The 23,517-nt window shown below is 43.2% G+C and overlaps 1 protein-coding gene across 1 annotated transcript in view; it reads left to right on the top strand.

Annotated features, from left to right (window-relative positions):
* Positions 1 to 23,517, top strand: part of abca12 (ATP-binding cassette, sub-family A (ABC1), member 12) — a 46,961-nt gene that overhangs the window by 22,729 nt on the left and 715 nt on the right. Inside the window, exons 36-70 of the mRNA XM_057029925.1 lie at positions 65 to 204; positions 644 to 763; positions 926 to 1,016; positions 1,378 to 1,557; positions 1,830 to 2,157; positions 2,865 to 2,979; positions 3,123 to 3,452; positions 3,663 to 3,732; positions 3,811 to 3,945; positions 4,092 to 4,253; positions 4,343 to 4,526; positions 4,910 to 5,128; positions 5,593 to 5,789; positions 7,034 to 7,191; positions 8,005 to 8,238; positions 8,396 to 8,540; positions 8,827 to 9,073; positions 10,414 to 10,500; positions 11,448 to 11,535; positions 11,769 to 11,896; positions 12,186 to 12,273; positions 12,401 to 12,509; positions 14,245 to 14,299; positions 15,593 to 15,770; positions 15,902 to 16,017; positions 17,107 to 17,269; positions 17,676 to 17,929; positions 18,111 to 18,315; positions 18,628 to 18,737; positions 19,081 to 19,231; positions 21,516 to 21,650; positions 22,243 to 22,346; positions 22,529 to 22,621; positions 22,762 to 22,867; positions 23,159 to 23,296. Coding sequence (XP_056885905.1) covers positions 65 to 204; positions 644 to 763; positions 926 to 1,016; positions 1,378 to 1,557; positions 1,830 to 2,157; positions 2,865 to 2,979; positions 3,123 to 3,452; positions 3,663 to 3,732; positions 3,811 to 3,945; positions 4,092 to 4,253; positions 4,343 to 4,526; positions 4,910 to 5,128; positions 5,593 to 5,789; positions 7,034 to 7,191; positions 8,005 to 8,238; positions 8,396 to 8,540; positions 8,827 to 9,073; positions 10,414 to 10,500; positions 11,448 to 11,535; positions 11,769 to 11,896; positions 12,186 to 12,273; positions 12,401 to 12,509; positions 14,245 to 14,299; positions 15,593 to 15,770; positions 15,902 to 16,017; positions 17,107 to 17,269; positions 17,676 to 17,929; positions 18,111 to 18,315; positions 18,628 to 18,737; positions 19,081 to 19,231; positions 21,516 to 21,650; positions 22,243 to 22,346; positions 22,529 to 22,621; positions 22,762 to 22,867; positions 23,159 to 23,296 — 5,363 coding nt within the window. The remainder of the gene's footprint in view (positions 1 to 64; positions 205 to 643; positions 764 to 925; positions 1,017 to 1,377; positions 1,558 to 1,829; positions 2,158 to 2,864; positions 2,980 to 3,122; positions 3,453 to 3,662; positions 3,733 to 3,810; positions 3,946 to 4,091; positions 4,254 to 4,342; positions 4,527 to 4,909; positions 5,129 to 5,592; positions 5,790 to 7,033; positions 7,192 to 8,004; positions 8,239 to 8,395; positions 8,541 to 8,826; positions 9,074 to 10,413; positions 10,501 to 11,447; positions 11,536 to 11,768; positions 11,897 to 12,185; positions 12,274 to 12,400; positions 12,510 to 14,244; positions 14,300 to 15,592; positions 15,771 to 15,901; positions 16,018 to 17,106; positions 17,270 to 17,675; positions 17,930 to 18,110; positions 18,316 to 18,627; positions 18,738 to 19,080; positions 19,232 to 21,515; positions 21,651 to 22,242; positions 22,347 to 22,528; positions 22,622 to 22,761; positions 22,868 to 23,158; positions 23,297 to 23,517) is intronic.

The following is a 23,517-nucleotide window of genomic DNA, read 5'->3' as shown; positions in this document are numbered from 1 at the left end:
ACGTATTTATGCAGATAGCGCACGTATCTGCGTACCTGTGCATAATGGTTCGTCTCATCTTTAGCTCCCTTCTGCATGAACATGTACTTGGACATGGTCAACACCACTGGAGGAGCCATCGCCTGGGCGTTCCTCAAACCCATGCTGATGGGGCACATTCTGTTCAGCCCTGACACACCCGTCACCAGGGCTATAATGGAGAAGGTATGTCGCTACTCCAGGATTCCTGGATTCCAGTCAGAATTGGCTCCCTTGGGACACTATCTTCACATGTTTAATCAAATTCCTCTTACAGCTTGCACCTTCATGACTTTTATGTACCGGTACATTATCCATATTCCATTAAAATCCATTGTCAGACGCTGTCATGCGGTAATACATCATTTTTGGGTTTCTTCAGCTTATTGACTGTTTAATTGTCACGTTGTAGCATATCCAGGGAAACAGAGCAGCAGGAGGGTCCGTATATTTGTATGCGTCACCATCTTCTGTTGTGGTGCTGTTCTAATAGATCTGATTTGGTGTCCTGTTCCCTTTTGTACGCTTACACAGCTACATGCCCCAAAACAGCAGGTTGTGGATTCTGGCCTCAGAGTTGTTGATTTTCTTTTTAATGCTCATTTGTCCTTCTGCCCTTGTCCAGGCCAATGCGACCCTGAATGAGTTTGCCAACCTGAGGAAGCACTCAGAGGACTGGATCGAATCCTCCAACTACATCATAAACTCAGCCCAGATACTCAGCCAGACCTTGCCCATGCTGCAGGTAAGAAAGTGCCTACGTTCCTTCCTTCCCCCCTGATTATTCTGGCTAGGCTGCTGTTGCCTGAAAGTTTGGAGATAAACTTTATAGTGGTCTTCAGCTTGTTTCAGCAGTTGAATATTGATGTTGTTCACTGTCTCCTCTGCTCTCCCTCCCCATTGTCAGAATTCCCTCGGCAATTCCTTTGTGCAGAACTTCATTGAGATGCAGACAGACATCAATGTCGGCAAAATGAAGGAGACACTCAGCAACTTCTGTGAGTGAGCATTTGAAGGTCTTACTTTTGTAAGCAGCAGATCCCAGGCTTAGCTCACTTTCCCGACTCCACTCACCGGCTGTAAAATACCCAAACTGTCAGAAAATGGGACTCTTCCACAGGGTTATAGAAAGCACTGCACAAATTTCAACAATAGATGAAATACATGCTTGCCTAGTTTTAAAAAGGAGGCCAAAAAACTGTATTTTACTCACCTCAAAAATTATTAGCACCTCAAAATTGCACTGAGCAAAACTGGATGGTTTATTGTTTAACAGCTGACCTTAAAGGTTGCAGCCGACGGTGTCAGAAATGTGCTTTTGACCTGCTTCATCCGCTCGTTTTTTCTGCTATGCCACAGCTAACATGACCACCTTGTTGGAGAAGAATAAGCCTATTCTGCAGCAGATCACCACCTTGTCCAGGCTGATGGTGAACCTCTCTTCCTGTATCAAGTTTGACCGCTACCGTGGTTACAATGATACCACAGAGCTTGACACTGTAGCTCAAGAGCTCGCCAAAAACCGAGACCTCTATGCAAGTGAGTAAATAGCAGCAGTGATTAATCCTGTCCTGCAAGGCAACCACACACAGATTACCCCCCCGCTTAGGTTGATTTACAAGTGTAGGTACAATCATGAACCAGATAAGATGATAATCTCACTGCTCTTGTAATAGAATCTGCTATTAATTTTTATAAATTAAGGCCAGTGTTTTGCAGGTGAAGGTTGTATGTTGACTAATAATCCAGCCTATTAGTAGGTTTGGCCTTTGATTAATTCTTGACATGACATCGTGCAAACTGTCTTTAAGGTGTCATATTCAGGCTTCCAGAAGTTGGTGACTCATCCGGGAAGCAAAAGGCTGGCTCTTCCTCCTCCACAGCCCCCTTACCCCCCAAAGTCCGATACACCATCCGCATGCACATGGACAATGTCATGCGCACTGACAGAGTCCGGGACCCCTTTTTCATTAAGGACCCACACATCTCAGCCCGGCAGACGCTCCGCTACAACAGGGGGTTTGTCTACCTGCAGGAGAACATCGAACGGGCCATCATTGAGACCCATGCCGGCCATCCAGTGGCAGAGCCTGCTGTTCAGCTGCAGCCCTTCCCCTATCCCTGCCACCTTCGGGATGAGTAAGTTCCAAGAAAGCCTGGGATCATGTGCTAACATCTTAAGCATTAGCTTAATTTAGGAGGCATGCGTTTATTTAAACATGAAAGGACGCACAGTGTCTCACAATGAAGGGAAAAGTGGGCATTAACACAGACTAGTAGTCATTCACTGGCTCCACACGGGGTGGATGAACGCTCACTGCTGCTTTACATATGCACACTGAGAGACAGCTTTAATAACATCCGTAAAGAACTCCACACATCTCTGCACTATCCACTGAATATCTGATCTACCAGAATGCAGCACTGTTTCCAATGAATCGGGCCAGACTGAAACACCAGTGTATGTGCTGCTGCACTGAAGCGCCAGCAGCCAGCGTTCTCCTCCACTACAAGCTATGAGACGTGATTGTCCTCACCGTCCTACTGATTGATTAGTGAAAATTCAATGCCTGGCGTAATTGCTGTGGAAAAATAGGCTTGCTGGATGGAGAAAAAAAGAAAAACTGGAATATTTGTTCAGCACCAGGCTTCCTATATGAAGAGAAAAAACTACAACGATGATGAATTTATTTGCATGAATACAAATAGTATATAAAAAGTATATAAAAAAAGCCCTCCCTGTCAAGCAGATGACTTCATGAGCGTCCTCTTCATCTGCTGTCGTTGACAGTGATCGGGTGTTTTTTAGCAACAGCGCTGACAGTTGCTCCGTCTGTGTTCCCCAGGTACCTGGAGGCCATCTCTTTTGTCTTTCCACTGATGCTGATGATGGCCTGGGTGCTGTTCGTGGCTGACTTTGTCAAGAAACTGGTGCACGAGAGGGAGCTGAGGCTGCATGAGGTAATGCTTTGTACCGTGTGAAATGAGTTAAACCTTGTCACTGTTTCCTGTCAGGAATAAACACATAAATCACGTGACCTTTTCTCACATTAAATAAAGCTGATTTATGTCTTCAGAATTGTTATTTTTGCATCCCCCCACAGTATATGAAAATGATGGGCGTCAACCCACTCAGCCACTTCTTTGCCTGGTTCCTGGAGTGTGCCACCTACCTCATGTTCACCATCATCATCCTCACACTGGTGCTAAAATATGGGCGTGTCCTTCCAAACAGCGATGGCTTTCTACTTTTCCTTTACTTCTGCGATTACGGCTTGAGCGTCCTGGCCTTCAGTTACCTCATCAGCTCCTTCTTCGACAAGACCTACATTGCCGGCCTCAGCGGCAGCCTCATCTATATCCTCTGTTTCTTCCCCTTCATCGTTGTCATGGCCGTGGAGACGACTCTCACCTTTTCCCAGAAGAGCATACTGGTGAGGAACTTCACAAAAACAGGGACACTGATAACAGAACAAAGAAAGGCAGGAGATATAATTTAGAAACCGCCAGTGTTTATTTTTAGCAGATGCCCCCAGGGGTAGTTAGGTAACACCAACAATTGGCCCAATATTTATTTCAACCAAAAGGTTTTGCTCTTAATCCCTCATTTGGGATCTGAATTGTCTCATCTTGTCTTCCTACAGAGTGTGTTTTCACCAACCTGTTTCAGTTATGCGGGTCAATACATCTCCCGTTATGAGGTTAAAGGAGAAGGTAAGGCTCCTCGCACACACACTGAAATTACTACCACTTGTTGGGTTAATTGAAGGTGCTGTTATTGCTCATCTTTAGGAATTCACTGGAACAACATGTACACCTCCCCCATTGCTGGTGACAAAGCCTCCTTCGGTTGGCTCTGCTGGCTCATGCTCATTGACTCCATTGTCTATTTCATCATTGGAGCGTATGTACGGATGGTCTTTCCAGGTATGAGAAGAATTCTGGAAATTACGTCAATTAGACACAAAATCAGTGTGTATATTGTCCGGCATGCTGTTAATGCTTTATGCCGATATCATTAAATAATCCAAATATGTTTGGTTATGTTTATAAGGAGTCTGTTAAACTTTCAGGAAAATATGGCATCCCTGCGCCGTGGTACTTCCCATTCAAAGGTTCCTTCTGGGCTGATCTGTGCTGCTGCTTCAGGTCAAAAAGGAAAGCTCCCAGAGGACTCCTCTTCACCAACATCATGGACAGGAATCTCCCTGTTTTCTTTGAGGACAAGGAAAAAGGTATTCGACAGAGTTGTGCTGTAACAGCTCAGTTAGGTGTTAAATTTAACTACACTTTACATTCTTTTCTCATCGTGTGTTTCTTGTAGACCAGAACAGCGTTTCATCTCATGCCGGCGAGAATTTCTCACATCTGCCAGTGGGCGTTTCCCTCCATGGCCTCAGCAAACTCTATGGCGACCGAGTAGCCATTCAAAACCTGAACATCTCTTTCTACGAGGGTCACGTGACCACACTGCTTGGCCACAACGGAGCTGGCAAGACCACCACCATGTATGTGGGCCACAGCTGTCTTAGGTTCTGCCTGAATCAGCATGTCCTCAGATAACTAAAAATGCAGTCTGTCCATTGATACACTGTAGGCATTGTCTTTTGAGTTTGATCCAAGCATCTCTTTAATCATCTCAGTAGCTTGCTGCTGACAGGGAAATTGTTTTGTTCAGCTTGGCACTGAAATTACAGCGTGGTGGAGATGAATCTGATGGGTCTTCCTCAACTAGAATTCAAAATTTCCATTTTGAATGTGGCTGCTTTTGCCAATATGATAACGCTTTGTAAGAGAGCCACAGCAAAGGCTGCAGGAAAATGAACCAGCAAATTGGGAAATGAAGAAAAAAAATAATAAGATGGCGAAGGTAATCGTTTTCTGTGCCCAGGTCTCTCCTGACTGGCCTCTTTGCACCATCGGTTGGCTCTATCGAGGTGTATGGCAAAGACATGCAGACCGACACTGATGAGGTTCGCAAAGAGCTTGGCGTCTGCATGCAATACGACGTCCTCTTCGACCACATGACCGCCAAGGAGCACCTGCTGCTATATGGCCAGATCAAGGCGCCACAATGGACACAACGAGAGCTCCGTGAACAAGTTCGCACGTGAGTCAGATCAGCCATTGGAAGGTTCCTGCCTGAGTGTCAAAAGTATATAGACATGTGATAATCTATAGGCTTTGGTGCAAAACATGAAAAGACCTGTAGTGTGTTGTTTATTATTACTTGAAACTTTATTTTTTCCCCGTGGGGCAATTAACCACTTAGAGCCCCCAACCGGATGACTGCACAAGCAGCAACCCTGAGATGTTATAACTGGGGATCAAGCCCATAAACTGCAATGTGATGCGGTCTTGGGCTGTTTTAGTTGGTCAGTCTGTAGAATTATTTATTTGATTTTTGTCGCATATTGAAATTAGTCTGGGCCTTACAACAGGAACCTCCCCCCACTGATTCCAGATGGTCAATAGCCACTACTCAGCAACTGATGGATGTGTCAGATTAGTGCATAGGAAAAGGCTGTTAACGTCAGCGCCATGTTAAAGGCGTTTCATTTATTTGCCCACCAGGATCTTAGAGGAGACAGGCATGTATGCCCACAGACACAAGCGGGTGGGCACCCTTTCAGGGGGCATGAAGCGCAAGCTGTCAATCTCCATCGCCTTCATAGGGGGCTCTCGCTTGGTGGTACTGGATGAACCCACCACAGGGGTGGACCCCTGCTCCAGACGCAGCATCTGGGACATTGTTATCCAGTACAAGAAAAGTGAGTCCGACACATGAACATCCTTAAGAGGCATTCCAGTTCATCCGTAAAAGCCTCACCTTAACTGTAATCTACAGCCATTATTACTGCTATCACTATAATTACAGTGATTACAGCAGTCACAATACTGTTATAAAGAGGAATTTGTAAAAATACTAAAATAAGTCTAATCAAATTTGACGTCTATTCACTCTTTTTCTGGCTACTGCAGTTCAAGTAATTGAAATATGTAGAATTTTCTTTCCTGATACAAAAGACAACTCAATTTTCTTTTCAAGCTCTGTAATTTAGCTCTGCTGCATACTTTGGCTTGTGTTACTTATTTTTTCCTGCCTAAGGACCAGTTAGCAAATTTTGCAGGAGCCTTGAAACAAAAAAGAAATATGTGTTCTTGAGGAACAGCATCACATCAAGCCGTCTTGAGTCCCTGTAGCATTTTCTCAAATCCACATTTATTGGCTATTTTCAAACTCTATGCTCAGATCATTTTTTTTTAAATAGCTTTTATCTTTTTCCCACACATCAATGTTCTTTATTTATTCAGTATATTTTTTGTAGTGTTTTTCTTTTTTTCTCTCTTATCTTTTAATTTTTTTTTTTTTTTTGTGGGGGGGGGGGGGGGGGGGGGTACCAAATTTGATCATGTTGCTGCCGGTTAACACAGATAAAATCCTTGACCCTGCCTGTAAATAGTGTGGAAAAATAAGGAGCCACAAGCAGTTTCAGAAGGGTTCCACTCTGCTCAGACCTTAATTTTAGCAAAGAATTATTTTGAGAGAATCCTCAAATAATTCAGCTGCTCTATTGCTACCGGAGCAGCAGCGGCAGCAGCAGCAGGGAGACTGCTTAATCACACGTTTGTAGATGTGGGAAATATCCAGCCTAATTGGCCTTGTCTTATATGTTAGTGAGCTTCTGGTGCCAGGGGAGTCTGTTTCAAAGTAAGCTTTCTGCATCACTTGCCATTTGCTTGTCAGTTTTCTCTAAAGATTGTAAGCCAGAGGCGACACGGGTGGAACTTTGTCTTTGTGACATCTGGCTGTTTCTTTAGATGTGTGTTGAGCTCATCAATCAAAAAATTCTCACAGAAAACTAGTGAGAAATTTTGAAAACTTATCCTAGGATTGCAGCCCGTGGCTGACAGACACCAAATCCCATATTTTTGAGGCTAACAAAATACCAAATACTAGTGTTTATCAAGTTATGATTTAAGTGTTTTGATTGTTTCATATGCATCCTCTCAGATCGCACCATCATCATGTCCACACACCACTTGGATGAGGCTGAGGTGCTCAGTGACCGTGTTGCCTTCCTGGAGAGTGGAGGTTTGAAATGCTGTGGATCACCCTTCTACCTGAAAGACAAGCTGGGTCAAGGTTACAAACTCACCCTCACTAAGAAGGTACACAGGGACCCACCCATAGAAAGATTTTATTTCACAGCTAAATCCTCTTTAGATAGCTCTGTTGCATAGCTAATTATGGTTGAAAAAGGTATTTCTTATGTCTGGAATTGTATTTGTAGTTGGTTTATCTGTAAAATCTAAATTGATGGACAGGATCTGTGAAATTAGCACTTTGTCCTACAACAGATTTTGCTCACACATCGAAATGAAGTGTGACACCTAGTGGACATTTGTGGTACGCCCGTGTGCAACATGGTGTAAACATAAACATAAAACATTCATTCAAATTGGCGGGAATTAAAAAAACCTGAAAATTACGGCTTCCTGCTTTGACCTCTCTGTTCCAGATGCCATTAACTGTGGCACAGCTTTAACATAGCTAAATCAATAGTTTTGCGCTCTATAATTTTAAGAAGATCAACATTTTTACATGAAAACGACTCCAAAGGTCTCACTGTAATACAGCCACAGTGGTTGCTTGAGTTGTTCACAGTGTAGATGGAAGCAGTGTGACAAGACCCACCATATCATTAGATCTTAACTACTTTCCATTGTTGAATTTGTTTTTCCTTTTTGCTGAATCAAATATATAATAGAATTTGCAGGCTACATATTTTGGACCACCTAGCCATGGGTTTCACCACACACAAATCCTCCCTGCAGTAATGCAACATGTAATTAGACACCTTGCAGGTTCTTCGTTTGTGGTCTAACCACGTCTTTGAACGATGCTGATATCTGATTTGTAGCTGTACAAAATCAATCCATGTAATCTTGGAAAACTCAATAGCGATGCATTTTTATGTGCAGATGCTGGACCAGCAGGCTGAGAACATGGACACTGCAGACCTAAAGTCCTTCATCCAAGCTCATGTACCAGAGGCCCGACTGATGGAGGCCCAGAGGGGTGACCTGGTCTACTCGCTGCCCCCCTTCAGCTCTTCAAACGCCTCCTTGTACCGCTCCCTCCTGACTGCGCTGGACTCTAACTTGGATGATCTGCAGCTGGGGGGCTATGGCATCTCTGACACCACCCTAGAGGAGGTAATCCCTGCACAGAAGTTGGTTTATTCTGCAGATACTAATTAGGAAAAGGGTAGAAGATTAGCTGATAAGATGCATATGTTCAGACTTGCCTCTTTAAAGCAGTCTAATTCTGCTTCTATGCTCAGTGATAAACAGAGATATCTGTTCTGTGTAGGTGTTTCTACAGCTGACTCAAGATGGCAGCGATGAGACCCGAGGCAGTCCTCTGTCCATCTCAGAGACGATGTCTGACTCTGGATCCATTGACAGTTTCCCTTCAGACCTCAGGGACAGTGTCTCTAACTTTGGGGACAAGATATGTAAGTTTGCTCACATTAAAGGCTTTCACCCCTGTCCTTTCCTGCAGATGTTTCATAAAATGATCAGGTTTCATAATACGACAACAACATGTTACAGTGCTCCAAAATATAGTATAATAGAATTCTTCTGACTCTTTGTCCAGACTGCTAGTAGGAGTGTGAATGTTAAGGCTTAATCAATTAAAAAGGAAAGAGAAAGGAATGGTCATCTTAAAGGAATACATTTTGATCTTCTTTGACCCTACAAGTGACAGAGAATGTCACATCTGCTCTGCTACACTCCCAGCTCTCACAGGTGCATCCACAGTGAGTGGGGTGGCCCTTGCCTGGCAGCAGATGACAGCCATACTGATCAAGAGATTCCATCACAGCCGCAGAGATTGGAAGGGTCTGATCGCCCAGATTCTGCTTCCTGTGCTCTTTGTGGTGTGTGCCATGGGCCTGGGATCAATCAAGAACGACCTGCGACACTATCCCGAGCTGGAGCTTAGCCCTGCACTTTACAACTTCCATCCAGGCTACTCTTTCTTCAGGTCCGTCCTCCAACAAACCAGCAGGAGAAGGAGCTTCTGAAGGACTGTTATGGAGAGTTAATCATAGGCAATCAGTGCATTTACACTAAGCCTGCTCCAAAGAGAGCCTGCTTCACGTTGCAGTGACCACAAATGTGTGGATATGATATATATACAGTATATACACATTTAGGATGAAGCTATGGATCACATATTGTATGCTAACCTGATTTTTGCAGTTATATATCTGATTATTTTTATGGAGCTTTTTGGTTGATTTCTATCATTGAATCATGATCCCTTCAATATTTTACAAAGGTTTTTTGACTTATGCACGAGGGTCACAAAGCAGAGACGTGACTAATGAAGGAGCGGTGCACTTTTATTTCACGATTGGGCTCCAGGTCATTTTCTGAGCTGTTGTAAAATGAATTTGACGCCGGTAGATATGGAAGGACGGGCAGACCTTAAGCAGAAGTGAGTGATTGAGAGCATGAGAGAAACAGATTATTGTGAAGAAGACAGCTGAGATGGGAGATCAAAGTGAGAGAAATCAAGAGCGTCAGGAGGTTTCAGTGAATGCCTTTATGCTTGAGAAGTGCTGTTGTTTGATCAAGTGGATATTTTGCAAAAGAAAGAGAACGCTGATGTGCCAGTCACCATCAAAAAGAGGATGAACTCTCTCCACATTCTTTATAGCTCGATCTACAAAGATATGTTTAATTATTTAGGGTTGATCAGAGTAATGTTGGAAGTGGAGGAAAATAAAAATCCATTTTTTTAATAGTTTTCTACCTTCTGTATTCTGTAGTTTAAAAGCAAAGCGTCTAAAGAGAGATCGTTTTTACATGATGTGTTGATATTTGAGCTCAGTAACTGCTGCCACTCCACAGGAACTCGCGGCAGTGAACTTGTGCTGACTTTCATCCTGACCGCTTCAGACTTCTCTCATTATAGCCGTAAATTGCAGAAGGCCACATTCTATTGACTTTGTCAGTTTCCAGCCCTGCCCCAGTGAACTGCAATTGTAATGATTTATGTATGAGCGTACCACAGCATATGTGTATGCTGTAAGGCAGGGAATGTGTAAAAGTTACAGAAAAACACATGTAAAGGGTAGATCAGCTGTCATTAAGACAGCACACCAGTGGTCACTTTATACTAGGTTCATTCCAAACCAGATTTCCAGTCCTGAAAAACAGTCCTGAAAAATGGCAACATTGCATTAGAACTGTTTTCATACAGACAAATCCTCAATACATACCCTGCTGGTTTTCCGTTAGAGCCCTACGTAACAACCATTCCCTTGCCTCTTATCCTTGGAGCTGTTGTTAATAATATATTGTTTTCTGACTTCACAGCAACCAAAATCCAAACTCCATCCACCTGGTAGATACCATGATGTCATCCCCGGGGATTGATAATGCTTGCCTCCACGGCAACAACCAGTACGTTACAGCCAATCCTTTCTTGTTTTGCTTTGTTTTGTTTCTTAAAATGACCATTTTTGTTGCTATTCTGGGAGTCCGCACTCAGCTCCTCTGCTCACTCCACCCTCTACACATTTTTATTTCTCATTGCTATTCTCTCTGTGCCTCCTCTCTTCACCTTGTTTCATTTTACAAGTCTGTCTGTCTCTCACCAATTCCTGCTGCCCGGTCTTTTCCTTTCTCTCCCTGGTCTCTCTCGTGTCCCCGTCCTCTTTTCTTGCTGCACTGCTCAGCGTATGTGGCTGAAAGCCTGCAGCAGGACTCTGTAATGTGAGAAGATAATTTGTATTCCATTAACACCCTGTGTTTATATGGGAGATGTTGCCCTTAGAGGCGCTCAAATCAATGTTGGCATTCACGAGCAAGACCTCAGTTGCATTTTAAAATTTCTTGCAAAACAAATAAATAAATAAATAAAGGGAGAGAGACAGAATTTTGTGTTTCATGATGTGCTATAGTCACGCACGATAGTAGCCAAGACCGGGTGGGGGTGGGGTGAGGGGGTGAAAAAGATGCTGCATAGACTGCGTGACTATTTCATTGTCAGACTAATCGACATTTGAGCGTGACAGCGCAAAGCCCAGCTGAACATTTGGCATTAAATAAAGTCCATGTGATCCAGAGGTCTACACAAGAAAATCACCCCCATTTTTCATGCCTTGCATATTACACAGCACCGATGTCTTGATAGCAGGTTAAATATTTCAAATAACAAAGCAGCACACCAAGTCACAGTTGAAGGCTTGAAGGTTTTTTATTTTCTTTTGTTGTTTTTCTTTTTTAACATCTGTAGACATCTTGTCAGTCCAACTTTCACAATGTGTTCTGGTCTAAGTCCAGAAGATGTGTTGTGGGCCTGTGAAGCACTAAAAGCTCAGTTTATTGAGCCTCTGTTTCTTTTAAAGGGACTGTGCAGCGAGCACAAACAAGTGGACATCCAGTGGGAGCAACTCCAGTGCATTTGCTCGCTGTAAATGCACCTATGACAAGCAGGTGAGACTGGGTCATTGCCTACGTGTGTGTGTGTGTGAGTGAGTGAGTGAGTGAGTGAGTGAGTGAGTGAGTGAGTGAGTGAGTGTGTGTGTGTGTGTGTGTGTGTGTGTGTGTGTGTGTGTGTGTGTGCGCCTGCCACATGTGTGTGAGTGACTTTTTGCATTGTCTCACAATAGGGGTGCCTTCATTCAGGTGTCATTTCCTGAAATCATGTTTGTTTGTGTGTCGTGCAGGTCTGTGAGGGGGACCACATCCACCCCCCATATAAGAAGATTCCTTCCTCTCACATTCTGTATAACCTGACTGGCATCAACGTAGAGAACTATCTGATGACGACAGCGAATGACTTCGTCAGGAACAGGTGATTCTGATGTGCCGATGGCACGTATCACCCCCATTTTTCATGAATGATAAACAATGCCATAAGCAGATTTCCAGGAAAAGTGACACAATATTCCTGACATCAGACTGGAATTTCATAATAAAATATAAAACAGAAGCACCAAATGTTATTATTGTTCCCACCACACCTTGCTACAGTATTGTGAATTTTATTTGTGGTTATTATATGTTATTGTAAATTTCCTATAGCAGTTGAAATGTAATTGTGTTTCAAGCAATGCGTTTTGTTTCTAACATGCTTCTTTTAGGTATGGTGGCTTTTCTTTGGGCATGCCGCTCCCCACTGACTTAAAACTGGACATAAAGGAAGTACCCAAAAACCGTACTCTGTCTAAGGTGAGCCTCCCCACGGCCCCCTTGTTTCACCATTGCACGATTGCTTTGACGTTATCACGTAGAATCTTGATAATTCGTGTGTCTGAATGTTGCAGTAGAGGTTTGTGATTATGTGTGCATGCTTTAGGTCTGGTATAACCCCGAAGGTCATCACACGATGCCGGCATACTTAAACAGCCTTAACAACTTGATCCTTCGCTCCAATCTTCCAGCAGACAAAGAGCCACAGGAATATGGTAAGACAGCTCTGAAAATTTGAATTTATTGAATTAATCCAAGAGGACAATCTGAGATTTAAGCAACAGATAGATGCCAGTAATGCTAATGAATGTTAGTTTATTTTGTAAAATCATGCTGATATGCTATAGCAAAACTGTCTACAGCTTAAGAAGGTGCCACTGATTGAGTATCCACTGCATGTTTATATAGTAAACATAAGGAAAGATGTCAACAGTGTGTTTGCTCATGGTTCATTTCACCAGATTAAAGCCAGGGGGTGCTGCGTGTCCTGAACCTCACATCATTACACATGTTGAATACTGATGAGTGTTGCTCACAGGGGAGCTTTGTTAAAGAGAATGAGGCCGACCATGTTTTCAGTAATGCTTAGGGCCAGGGTATCACTCTGACCATCTGCCTGCCAGCACAAGTGCACAAATACAGCCATGCGCTGATGCATATGAGGCAAACATACAGTGCATACACGCAGTTTTCTTCCCTACCGGATGCTCGAGGGTAGCATAATCACATTAAATGTACCCTGCAAGCCTGCTGCGGGAGCAGGGAGGGGGAGTGTGTATGCAGGGAGGGTGTATCAGACCACCCAAAGTATTGTATTGTGAACTCTGCTGCCAGCTGTTGGAGATGCATTGGAGGTCTGCCTCTGTCCTCACTGCAGATTTGGATCACTCCCATATCAACGATGCATGTCGTATTAACAGGCAGTGATCCTCATCCCACTGACAACATATTCCGCTGTCCAATACTTTAAATACCCCCCAAAACAGTGCCCTTAAATTGTTTTGGAAAATGGGAAGAACAATCCCAGACTGAGGCGATAAGACCCAAAATATAGTTCTTTATTTATTCACATGACCCAGTTTTACTGTAGGCCTCCACACAAGCATTCATCGTGGCTCCCAGTATTATATTTCTAGTCTGTTTTTGCTACCTGTGAACTCTCTGCCGTCCAACCCGGAGGACTTTTTTTCTGCAAATGTCAAAAAAACAATAGATAATCCTTTCAAATTCAGATATCATGCTGTAGTTCTAACAAGCATGCATTCATAATGCACCATTTTTCAGCAGCAGGATGGCAGATGTGGCACAGATGCAAAATTGGCTAATAATAATTTCAGCACTTCACTTGTCAAAGCACAAGCTTCCATTATTTTGTGCTTAGAGCCTCACAGAAGTGCTATCTCTCTTCACTCCATTGTTCCCCTCAGATTTGTCATTCACCTCCGAAGGGGTCTCGTTATAGCCCCCCCTCGCTCCAACCACCAATAAACCACAAGGAAGACTATTATGGCTTTTGTAGGAAAATGAATTTTAAAAAAAAGCATTATTACTGAGAATGAAAATTATTCTCAGCTTCATATTTATACCATAAATGTGCTCTCGGGGCAGAACTTGATTGTTCTAATTCTAATTCTAATTTAATTGTTCTAAATCTAGTTTAAATGATGAATGAAATGAGAAAAATGAATAACTCCACATCATATTCTGCACAAACTAAGGGACGATACAGACATGTGGGAGCAGACTGCATCTGTGAGCACCAGAAAGACCATGAAAAATGATAAAGAAAATTCAATTTCCTTTGTGTGCCCCGGTAAATGAAATCATCGTGTTCTATATTTTCAATTAACTGGGTTTCAGACTATGAGTTTCATTGCTGTTTTGGTTCCCCTGATGAAAAAATAGTGTCTGTGGTGTTCCAGTTGTTAACACGATTTCTTTCTATTGCAGCCATTTTAGTTTCTAGTCAGCCCTACTTTGGACGGGCAGATGATGAAGATCTGATGTAAGTACTGCACTTTGCATTCTTTCCTCTGCCTAAAAAGTATTTTTAAGAATCCATTTTTCCACCTAATCAATGACATTATCCCCAATTGTGTTGAATCACTGAGACTATTAATAGCAATTGCTAGGCTAAGCCTGCTATAAATTATGGAAGAAATCCATCTTTTTGCAATTTAGAACATCCAAATCAGGGTGGACGCAGGGCATAGATGTACATGACAGAAGTATTTACCCATATTTGATTTTCTAAATGGAGTTTCCTGAGATTGCCCTATTGATCAGGCTCCCAATATAATGAGTGTTTACCCTGAAGGTGGCACAGAGGTGGATTGATTCTACACTGCCTCCAAAAATGAGCTCATGCCTCAAAAACAGACTGTGTGTGTGTGTGTGGGTTGTGTTGAAGCTGTTTTCTGCAGAGCCTTATTAACACTGACCCTTTCTTTACATCTGACATTTATGTAGCTGTAAGCTCTTAGAGTACCACCGTGGCTTTGAGTGCACAATTACATTTCCTTCCAGGTCAATATTCCTGGTTCCATATTCATGCATACATTTCTCTATGACACTGGTGCTGGGTGTGATGGTTGAGGCATTGGAAGCATTCCTTAGGCTACTCCAGCCAAACTCATTGGCTGCCTTCTGCTGGCTTATCCCTGGGGTCAGTGCTTTTCTGACACACCCACCGTGCATCACTACCATACATCACTACCATACATCACTACCATACACCACTACCATACACCACTCTGCTGTTTGCTGTCTTTCCCACTCACTGGTTCTGCAGGTTTTATATTCACAAACTCTTTCCAGCACCCATGACTTTATTTTGTTGAGCTGGTGGTGTTGAGCTCTGGCCAGGTGAGTGAGGGAAAGGTTGATCAAAAACAACTTTAGAAATGAACAACCAACACCTATTAGACAGTTTGATTGAGCACCTGTCATTGAGTACCTGTACAGCCCAACAAAGTCGACTGGATCAGCCGTTTTAGACTTTTTATCTTTTTGTCAGAGAGATGGCCCAGGCATCTTGTCAAATGAAGCTCACCATTAATGGTGGCGTTCTAACCTCACTGGTTACGAGCTATTTCAGTAGTTCCTCCTAGTCTGGTATGAGGAAAAAAGACATGAATTTTGAAAACAAAGGCACCGAGTTTGTCACGCAAATTAATTCCAGCAAATTCTGGCCTTTTGATCTGAAGTCATGCCTGCTTCAAAGCCGGCTACTAATGACTCTGTTGTAGTTCTATGTTTTTATATTTAGATATCTATTTCTTTGTCTTTATTTTTACAGTATCCAGGGAATGCTGCAGATCCTCGTGGCTATATGCGTGCTGACAGGCTACTCCATCACAACTGCCAGCTTTGCCATCTATGAAGTCAGTGAGCACAGCAGCGGGTCCAAAAGGCTTCAGCACATCGCAGGCATCAGCGAGCCCTTCTATTGGACCGTGAACTTCATTTATGACATGGTAGCATCTTGGAATCATTAGTTGTGTAACCAAAGACAGATTTATTTACTATCTAGACTTTTCCTGAAACAATGAATGCAGCTTTGATATGCTGTTTAATGCCTTGTTGTTGCTGCATCATTTCCCCACAGTTCATGTATCTGATCCCAGTCACCCTGACTGTCAGCGTGATCGCAGCCTTCCAGCTTCCAGCATTCACAGAGCGGCAGAATTTGGGTGCTGTCACGCTGCTTCTGGTGCTCTTTGGGTGAGTCATTTGATGTCACAACATTTGTGAATATTTTTGAGCCTTACAATGTTTTGAGGCTGCAAGCCGACTGACAGTGTCGGTTGTCTGAGCTGACGGCAAAAGTGATTGGACTCTTAATGCTTCTATGTCTCTGCTTTAGTGTCCAATTTCAGTTGAGCTCAGAGGTGCTAGCCAGATGAGAAGGACATAGCAAAATAAGGATGAGGCCAACCGGTTATTTTCTCAAGATAGAGTTTTAGAAACCCTTCTGACAATGTGATTCTGAAAGACGAGGAGCTCGTGACGTTTCTGGCTCCCTGAGATTATTCACGTCCTGCCCCGGCTGCAGCTGAAGCTCAGTCTTCTTTGTCTCCTGCTGTTGCTGTCACAGGGCTTGTCCTAGTCTCCTAGATCTTCAGAGGTTGAGGCAGCACTGTGCTTCTCATTTATCAGACAGATGCCTCCCTCCCAAGCAATGAGTAATCAGAGTGCTCCATCTGTCAGGCAGCACCCACCTGGCCTGGTCTGCAGCCTTCTTGCTTCTGCTGCTTGTCATGGATTGGCACTCACAGTCTGCCTACCCAGCACCTTTTTTCCCCCACATGGCATGCAGATGCTTTGTCTCTGTCTGGCTCCGTCTGTGTGACTGCCTCAGCTCTCTTCTTCTCTCACCTCACACCGACCAAGCCACTTAAATCAAATGGATGAGCAGGTTATTTGAGAAAAGGATAGGCGAAAAAATAAAGAAATTAAAATTGAAAAGAAACTTTTGCTGGCAGGAGAATAAAGTGAAAAGTAATTTGTCTTCCTGTCTTTTTTTGGACTCCATCTCTTTTTCGTGGTGTGCTATTTTTCCTTCTACCCCTTTCAGGTTTTTTTTCCCTGTGCCTATTTTCATCAGACTCACAGTTGCTACACTTAGTCTTTCAAAGGTCTATACCACTCAAGTTAGAAAATGCAGGTCATACCATTGCGGAAAACTGCAAGCAGCTTCCGTTTCCACTCTGTTACTATTTCTGGATCTTTTGAGGAACAAGCAAGTGACACCTATTTTAAAGTGGCTGTGTTTTGGTTTTACCGCCTGTTCTGTCCTTGTCAATTCCCCAGGTTTTCCACATTTCCCTGGATGTATCTGCTAGCAGGAATCCTTAAGGATGCAGAGAGGGCTTTCATCACCTATGTGTGCATCAACCTCTTCATCAGCCTCAACACCATCCTATCCACTTCTATTTTATACTTCTTGCAACAGATTGCGTCGCGCAATGTAGAGGTTTGCATTAATTCCCTGCATCCCAATGCATTTGTAATAGCCACTGCTTACATACGTCCTGTAATTTACCAATCACTGCATTATTTTGGGAATGTCACCAGTTGGCAGTCCTCATAATCTATCGCTATCGTGACTTCCTGACTTCCTTCCAGCATCCCCATTTATTATAAGAGCTGCCTTGAAATCACAAACTGCAACAATCACAGAAAAAAGTGGGCCATCCTGGAGGGCTCGTCGTGCATAACACATGATAGCTGATTCGTTGTTATGAAAAAAACTTGCAGCTGTGTGAGAAGAACAGATGTATGCAGTGAAAATGATAACAAAGATACACTGTCTGGTTTGTTTGATACCTACTCTACCTCTACCTACAACCTTTCCTAACCACACTCTTTTCTTGCTACAGCTCATCCAGGACATCTTCAAGCGGCTGAGCCATGCCTTCCTCATCTTCCCTCAGTTCAACTTTGGGAATGGGTTGATGCAGCTGGCCCGGATGGACATCGAGGTCCAGCTTCTCAGTGGCTACGGCATTGATGCCTATAAGAACCCATATTCTGTGGATGCTTTGGGTTGGATGATGATTTCCTCCTTAATCCAAGGTCTGGTTTTCTTCACGCTGCGCCTGCTGCTTAACAAGCGTGTCACACGGAAAATAAGGTGAGGATACTAGCAATTCTAAGTAAAATTCAATAAGAAAAAGACATAGTCAGGAAACATATTATTTTGTTGGTAAGAATGTAAAGACACAAACATTCGCCCTGTTGTTCTGTACAGCAGTTAATTTCACTTTAAAATAAAATTGTCTCTCTCGGAAATGAAAATGCATTTTCTTTTGTAGGCATTTCATTTGTCGAAGAAAGAAGGTGCCACCTGTGGTTTGTGAAGACGAAGATGAAGATGTATCTGCTGAGCACCAGCGGGTAGCAAGTGGTGCAGCCAGCTCAGACTTACTACAGGTCATCCAGCTCACTAAGGTGTACCAACACCTTAAGAGGAAAGTGCATGCTGTGAAGAAGCTTTCTGTGGGCATCCCTGCAGGAGAAGTAAGCTTTGCTGATTATGAAACTGTAAATAAATAATATTATATAAATCTCTCAGAGTACAGCAATGGACTGGGGATGAATATGGACAATAACTTAACTTCCAGCTCTGTTTCCTGGTAACACAATAGAGATTTGGAGGCATAATTGGATGTTAGTATAAAATAAAGATGTGCATTTACAGTCTACTCCTTCCTGGTTTATAATGCTGTCTGCATAATGTTTGTTGCATCTATGAAATGCTAATGTGTAAGCCCATAATATTTTATGGTGCTTAGAATTGACAAGTTACCAAGCAACTGTGTGCTTCTCCAGTGCTTTGGTCTGCTGGGTGTGAATGGAGCTGGAAAAACTACGACCTTTAAGATGCTGACTGGAGATGTCAGCCCCACCGATGGCACAGCACAGATCCGGGACTGGGATGGGTAAGATGCTCGTAAATGTTCTTGCTTATCTTCAGACTGACACTGTGGATACTTTTTTGTACTTACCTCAGGATTAAATTTGCATGGTAAGCACACGATCGCCAGGTACCAAAGCTGTGCTGTATAAGCAATTAGCACATTTGGATGGTCTTGCCTCACACTGACCAAGATTTGAGTATTAATAGTGTGGGATTTAATAACTAGGAGCCAGACTCCAAATCAGGTTTAACCCACCCAGGCACTATTACATACAGGGGTCACTTGCATACCTCATGTGAAATTTAGGCATGTCTGGTTGAATGGCACTTGGAAGAAACTGTTTTCTTTTTTGTCTTTTTTTCAGACGGTTGGTAGACATCGTGGAATGCCGTCAAAAGGGGATAAACATCGGCTACTGTCCCCAGGTGGACGCACTTGACAGCCTACTCACCGGAGAGGAGCACTTGTACTTCTACGGCCGCATTCGGGGCATCTCAAAAAAAGAGCTGGACGGGGTAAGAAGCTGAGTTGCAGGTTGCAGTGCTTTCTAAACAACAAAATGACACTACATCTGATAGAAATTCAGAGGTGCACTCCTCCCCACTCTGCAGGAGTAGTAAGTGTCAGTGCCTCCATGCATACACAATCACTCTGCTAAGTGCTGAGTGATGTGAGCTGAAAACTGAACTATCTGGGGCAAAATGGAAAAGCTTTTGTTGTCAACTCCTGCAATCCAAACTTCCGAATTAAGCTGACAGTGCTCTGCCTTACTGCATCAGAACATTTACATTTAAACGATACTTTGATGATGAGAGGATCTTATTTGATGTGTCGCTTTGACCACATTCTTCCCATTTATCTTTCTGGGAACAAATCAATCTTACTTCTGCAGTGAAAGGAGTCTGTGTTTTGTTGCTGCTGCCCGCCAACATGAGAGAAATCTGCAGAGCAGCCAATAAACAAGATGATGGGATTCCTGATTTTTATTTCTGTTATGCTTTCAAAGACACTGGACAGAAACAGCTCATCCATCTTCCGTTTTGCCCCCATTCTTTCTGTCTCTCTCTGTTTTTTTTGCAGTGGAGAATTCAGAGGAAAAAGCCATCAGCTCTGACACATTAGAAGCAATCACACACATTAGACATATGTGCACTGACTCAGAAAGCAAACTGGATGCGCTCGTTGTTTGAACTCGTCTGACAACAATGGCTGTAATGGCACCGGAGCATCAGCGTCAGGCTAATTCACAAACCCGGGGTTATACATAGAGGTCCTCTGATGTTGTCTTCCATTGACAGTCTGCTCGTTGTTGATAATGAGATGTGGCTTAATGGGGTCAGTTTGCCTTGACTTGATTTTTTTTACAGGAATAATGAGCGCCTGCATCAAAGGTGATTGAAACGGGCTTTTATGGAAGAAGATGGGGGAAAATATTCCGTACACATTATGATCTAAAGTAGTCGGTAATGTTCTGTTGCCTCTGTTAGTTGACTAGTAGCAGCTAATTATGTGTATTTATCAAAGGGAATGTCATTTATTGGTATAACCTGGTGAGATAAGTCACACAAAGACAAAAAACGCTTCAGTGATCTGGTTTCTGAGTTTGTGAACTGAACCTAAAAAACCTAAAAAGGCCCTGATGGGAGCAATCTGAAAACCAACTTAAATTTGCAGAACACCATTTCGTGTGATTAATAGGCAAGCGTGAAAATGGTTATGAGCCATGCAGCGTTTCTGCCTCCTGCATTCAGTGCACTCTCACACAGCGGATAAATTGATGCCGTAGCAACCAAAACGGCGGCGCTGCTTCAGCGCCTGTTCTCCTGCAGTCTCAGAAGCTGAGGAGTCACCTAGTTACCCATGTCATCCAGACAACATTAATTATGCATGAGAAAACACAATCTGCAGGTATTTGCTCTGCAGCTGGACTGGGTGGAAATTAATGTTTCGGAGTCAGTAAGGTCTGGAGACAGTCTTTGCCCTCCTGGAAGCTTTTCTTAAATGCATAAAATATGTTTCTACCAGTAATTAGCTTCTGAACTGCATGTTTTTATACTGTATATTAAAGTGTTTCACCAAAGAGACATCTGGTCAGAAAATATTGGAATAAAGCAAAAGAGCAACAATTACGTGTTACAAATAAAGTTACTTCATTCTGCAGATGAAGCACTGTAGTAATACGTTATCTTATATTTCTTAAAGGTCATAAAAAAAGTGCATAACAGTTATTACGACTATTCATTTTTACAAGGAAGTTGCTGTGACTTGACAATATCTCTAAATATCGGTATATCTCCTCTGAATTTCTGATTAGGTTGGTTGGAAAAGAGGGTTGAGACATAAAAAGTAAATGAATGCTATGACTTTACTTTCGATTCAACTGGAGTGCTGACAAAAGCGCATCAGCGTAATGTGTCTTGTCATTCACAGTGCTCATTTTCACATTGTATGACTGCTGTTACTGTGGCGATACATGAGGCGATGTACTTTTAAAACACAACAGACTAACAGTGTAAAACCTCTGAAGAACAGATATCACTCACATTAGTTTTCCCTGAACTTGCGAACCCTCTTCATCCAAAGGTGATAAGTCGTTTAGACATGAGGATGATGAAGCGATGTGATCAGTGGAGCATCAGGTAGTGCTCCAGTGAACTGGACTAATGCACGGCAACCGCCCAGTCCTTAATCCTCAATATTCCCTTTACAGTGTGCGCTCACATACAGATACTTGAAATTAAAGTGAGTATCTTTTAAATCTTTTCCTCTGTTTAATTGGCCTAAATGTTTCCTTCAAAGGTGGTGAGTTACCTCCTGAAGAAGCTGGAGCTGGACTACCACAGAAACATCATCACTGACGGTTACAGCTGCGGCACCCGCAGGAAGCTCTCCACCGCGCTGGCTCTCGTTGGCCGTCCACAAATCCTGCTCTTGGTGAGAAATCCGCCTGGATGCACTGCAGTCCATCTACTTGCTAAAGCAGACATCATATATTAAACAGCTTATATGCAGCTGCTCCTCCTTAAAGGCTCTTTGAAGTGAAGCAGATATTGATCCCAAAGACCTGACAGGTCTGCTGTACTGTATTTAATTGGTCTGTTTTCCTCAGCTGACCCCAGGGAGGATTTCACTGAACTTTTAACTGTTTCCATCTGGTGTGGATTCCCTGTTCATTCCTTCTTTCTCCTCTCTCCGTCACTCTTTTCCTTATTCTCACCATTCTCTATTGCTGTGAAATTTTCCTCGGTCTCTCATCTCACTTGTCCTCGACTTCATTGCTTGCCTTTGTGCTCTGACTGGAACAATGGGTCTTCCATCTCCCTCTCTCTTTTGCAATTATGCCTTTGTGTTTACTCTCTTCATGTTCCCTCTGCCCATTTATTCTCATCACCGCCTGTATGCACCTCACACTGTTGCGACACTGCCTTCGCTGGTTAACTCCTTATTTTCTCTCAATGTGTCATCTCGATTTGAACCTTGTCCTCCTCTTTTCTCTCACTCTCCTGCCATCTTTCTGCTTCTACAGGATGAACCAAGTTCGGGCATGGACCCTCGGACCAAGCGTCACCTGTGGAAAATCATTTCTGAAGAAGTGAAAGGAAAATGTGCTGTTGTACTCACCTCTCACAGGTAAGAGCCTCATGCATGTGCCCTTCTTTACCCTGTCATGGTTTAGTCAGGTAAATTATATATGGTGCAATGTGGAACATACAGAAATTACTGTTGTTTTTTGACTGACAGCTGCCGTGGCTAATTACCACGCGCTCTAAAGGCTTCTCATGTGACCCTTTATCTTTCTGTCCACATCTCAGCATGGAAGAGTGCGAGGCGCTGTGCAGCCGTCTCGCCATCATGGTGAAAGGACAGTTCAGATGTTTGGGCTCCCTGCAGCACATTAAGAACAGGTTTGTGACCTCTGCTCATCCTTCTCTCCATTGCCCACCCACACCCTTTGTGTCAACCCCCCCCCCCCCCCCCCCACACACTCACACACACAGGCACCTCGGGGACCTCTGGATGGTCATGTGTAAAATCACTTTTGCAGGTTTGGCAGTGGGTTCACTGTGAAGATGTACTTGGCTGAGGCTTCCTGCAACACAGATGCAATCACTGTCTTCATGCAGCACAGGTTCCCCAGCACTTACCTCAAGGTGAGCCCTGAGAGCTATCCAGAGTACCGTAGTTATTCTTTGTGCAGAAGTGCTTAAAGGATTATTTAGATCTTACAATAAATCTAAATGACACACGCATCTACAATAAATAGTACATTTTTTTACAAAAATGTCAATGGACAAATCAGCTATTCCTCCCAGGTATTTGCTTTAATTACATGTGAATTCTGTTTATAATTTAAATATTTATTTTAAACAATTGACAATGTTATACTCTGAGCTCATTTCCTGTTTTAAACCTTTGCCTGTGCTTTCTTCTCCAATAAACAGGACCAGCATTCCAGTATGGTAGAGTACCACGTACCAGTTGCTCCAGGAGGGGTGGCTGATATCTTCGACCAGCTGGAGTCCAATAAGACTACTCTGAGGATCAAACACTTCTCTGTGAGCCAGACCACCCTGGACGAGGTGAGGAAACGAAACAGGACGTACACAGAAAGATGAAGAGAGATGGACAGTGCCGGGGTTTGGTAGATAGAAATGAGGAAGCCAAATATACAGGACAGGAGATGAGAAGAGAGAGGGGAGGGGTAGTGAAAGATGCTACAGACACAGATAATCAAGGAGTGTCAGCTTTATTAAAAAATTATGGAGCCCAATGAAAAATATTTAACTAGTGTTATTCTTCC

The sequence above is a fragment of the Takifugu flavidus genome, chromosome 1, assembly GCF_003711565.1.
Source record: "Takifugu flavidus isolate HTHZ2018 chromosome 1, ASM371156v2, whole genome shotgun sequence".
NCBI classification, from domain to species: Eukaryota; Metazoa; Chordata; class Actinopteri; order Tetraodontiformes; family Tetraodontidae; genus Takifugu; species Takifugu flavidus.
Note: the sequence above shows the minus strand (reverse complement) of the source record. Positions and strands in the feature narration are given on the sequence as shown.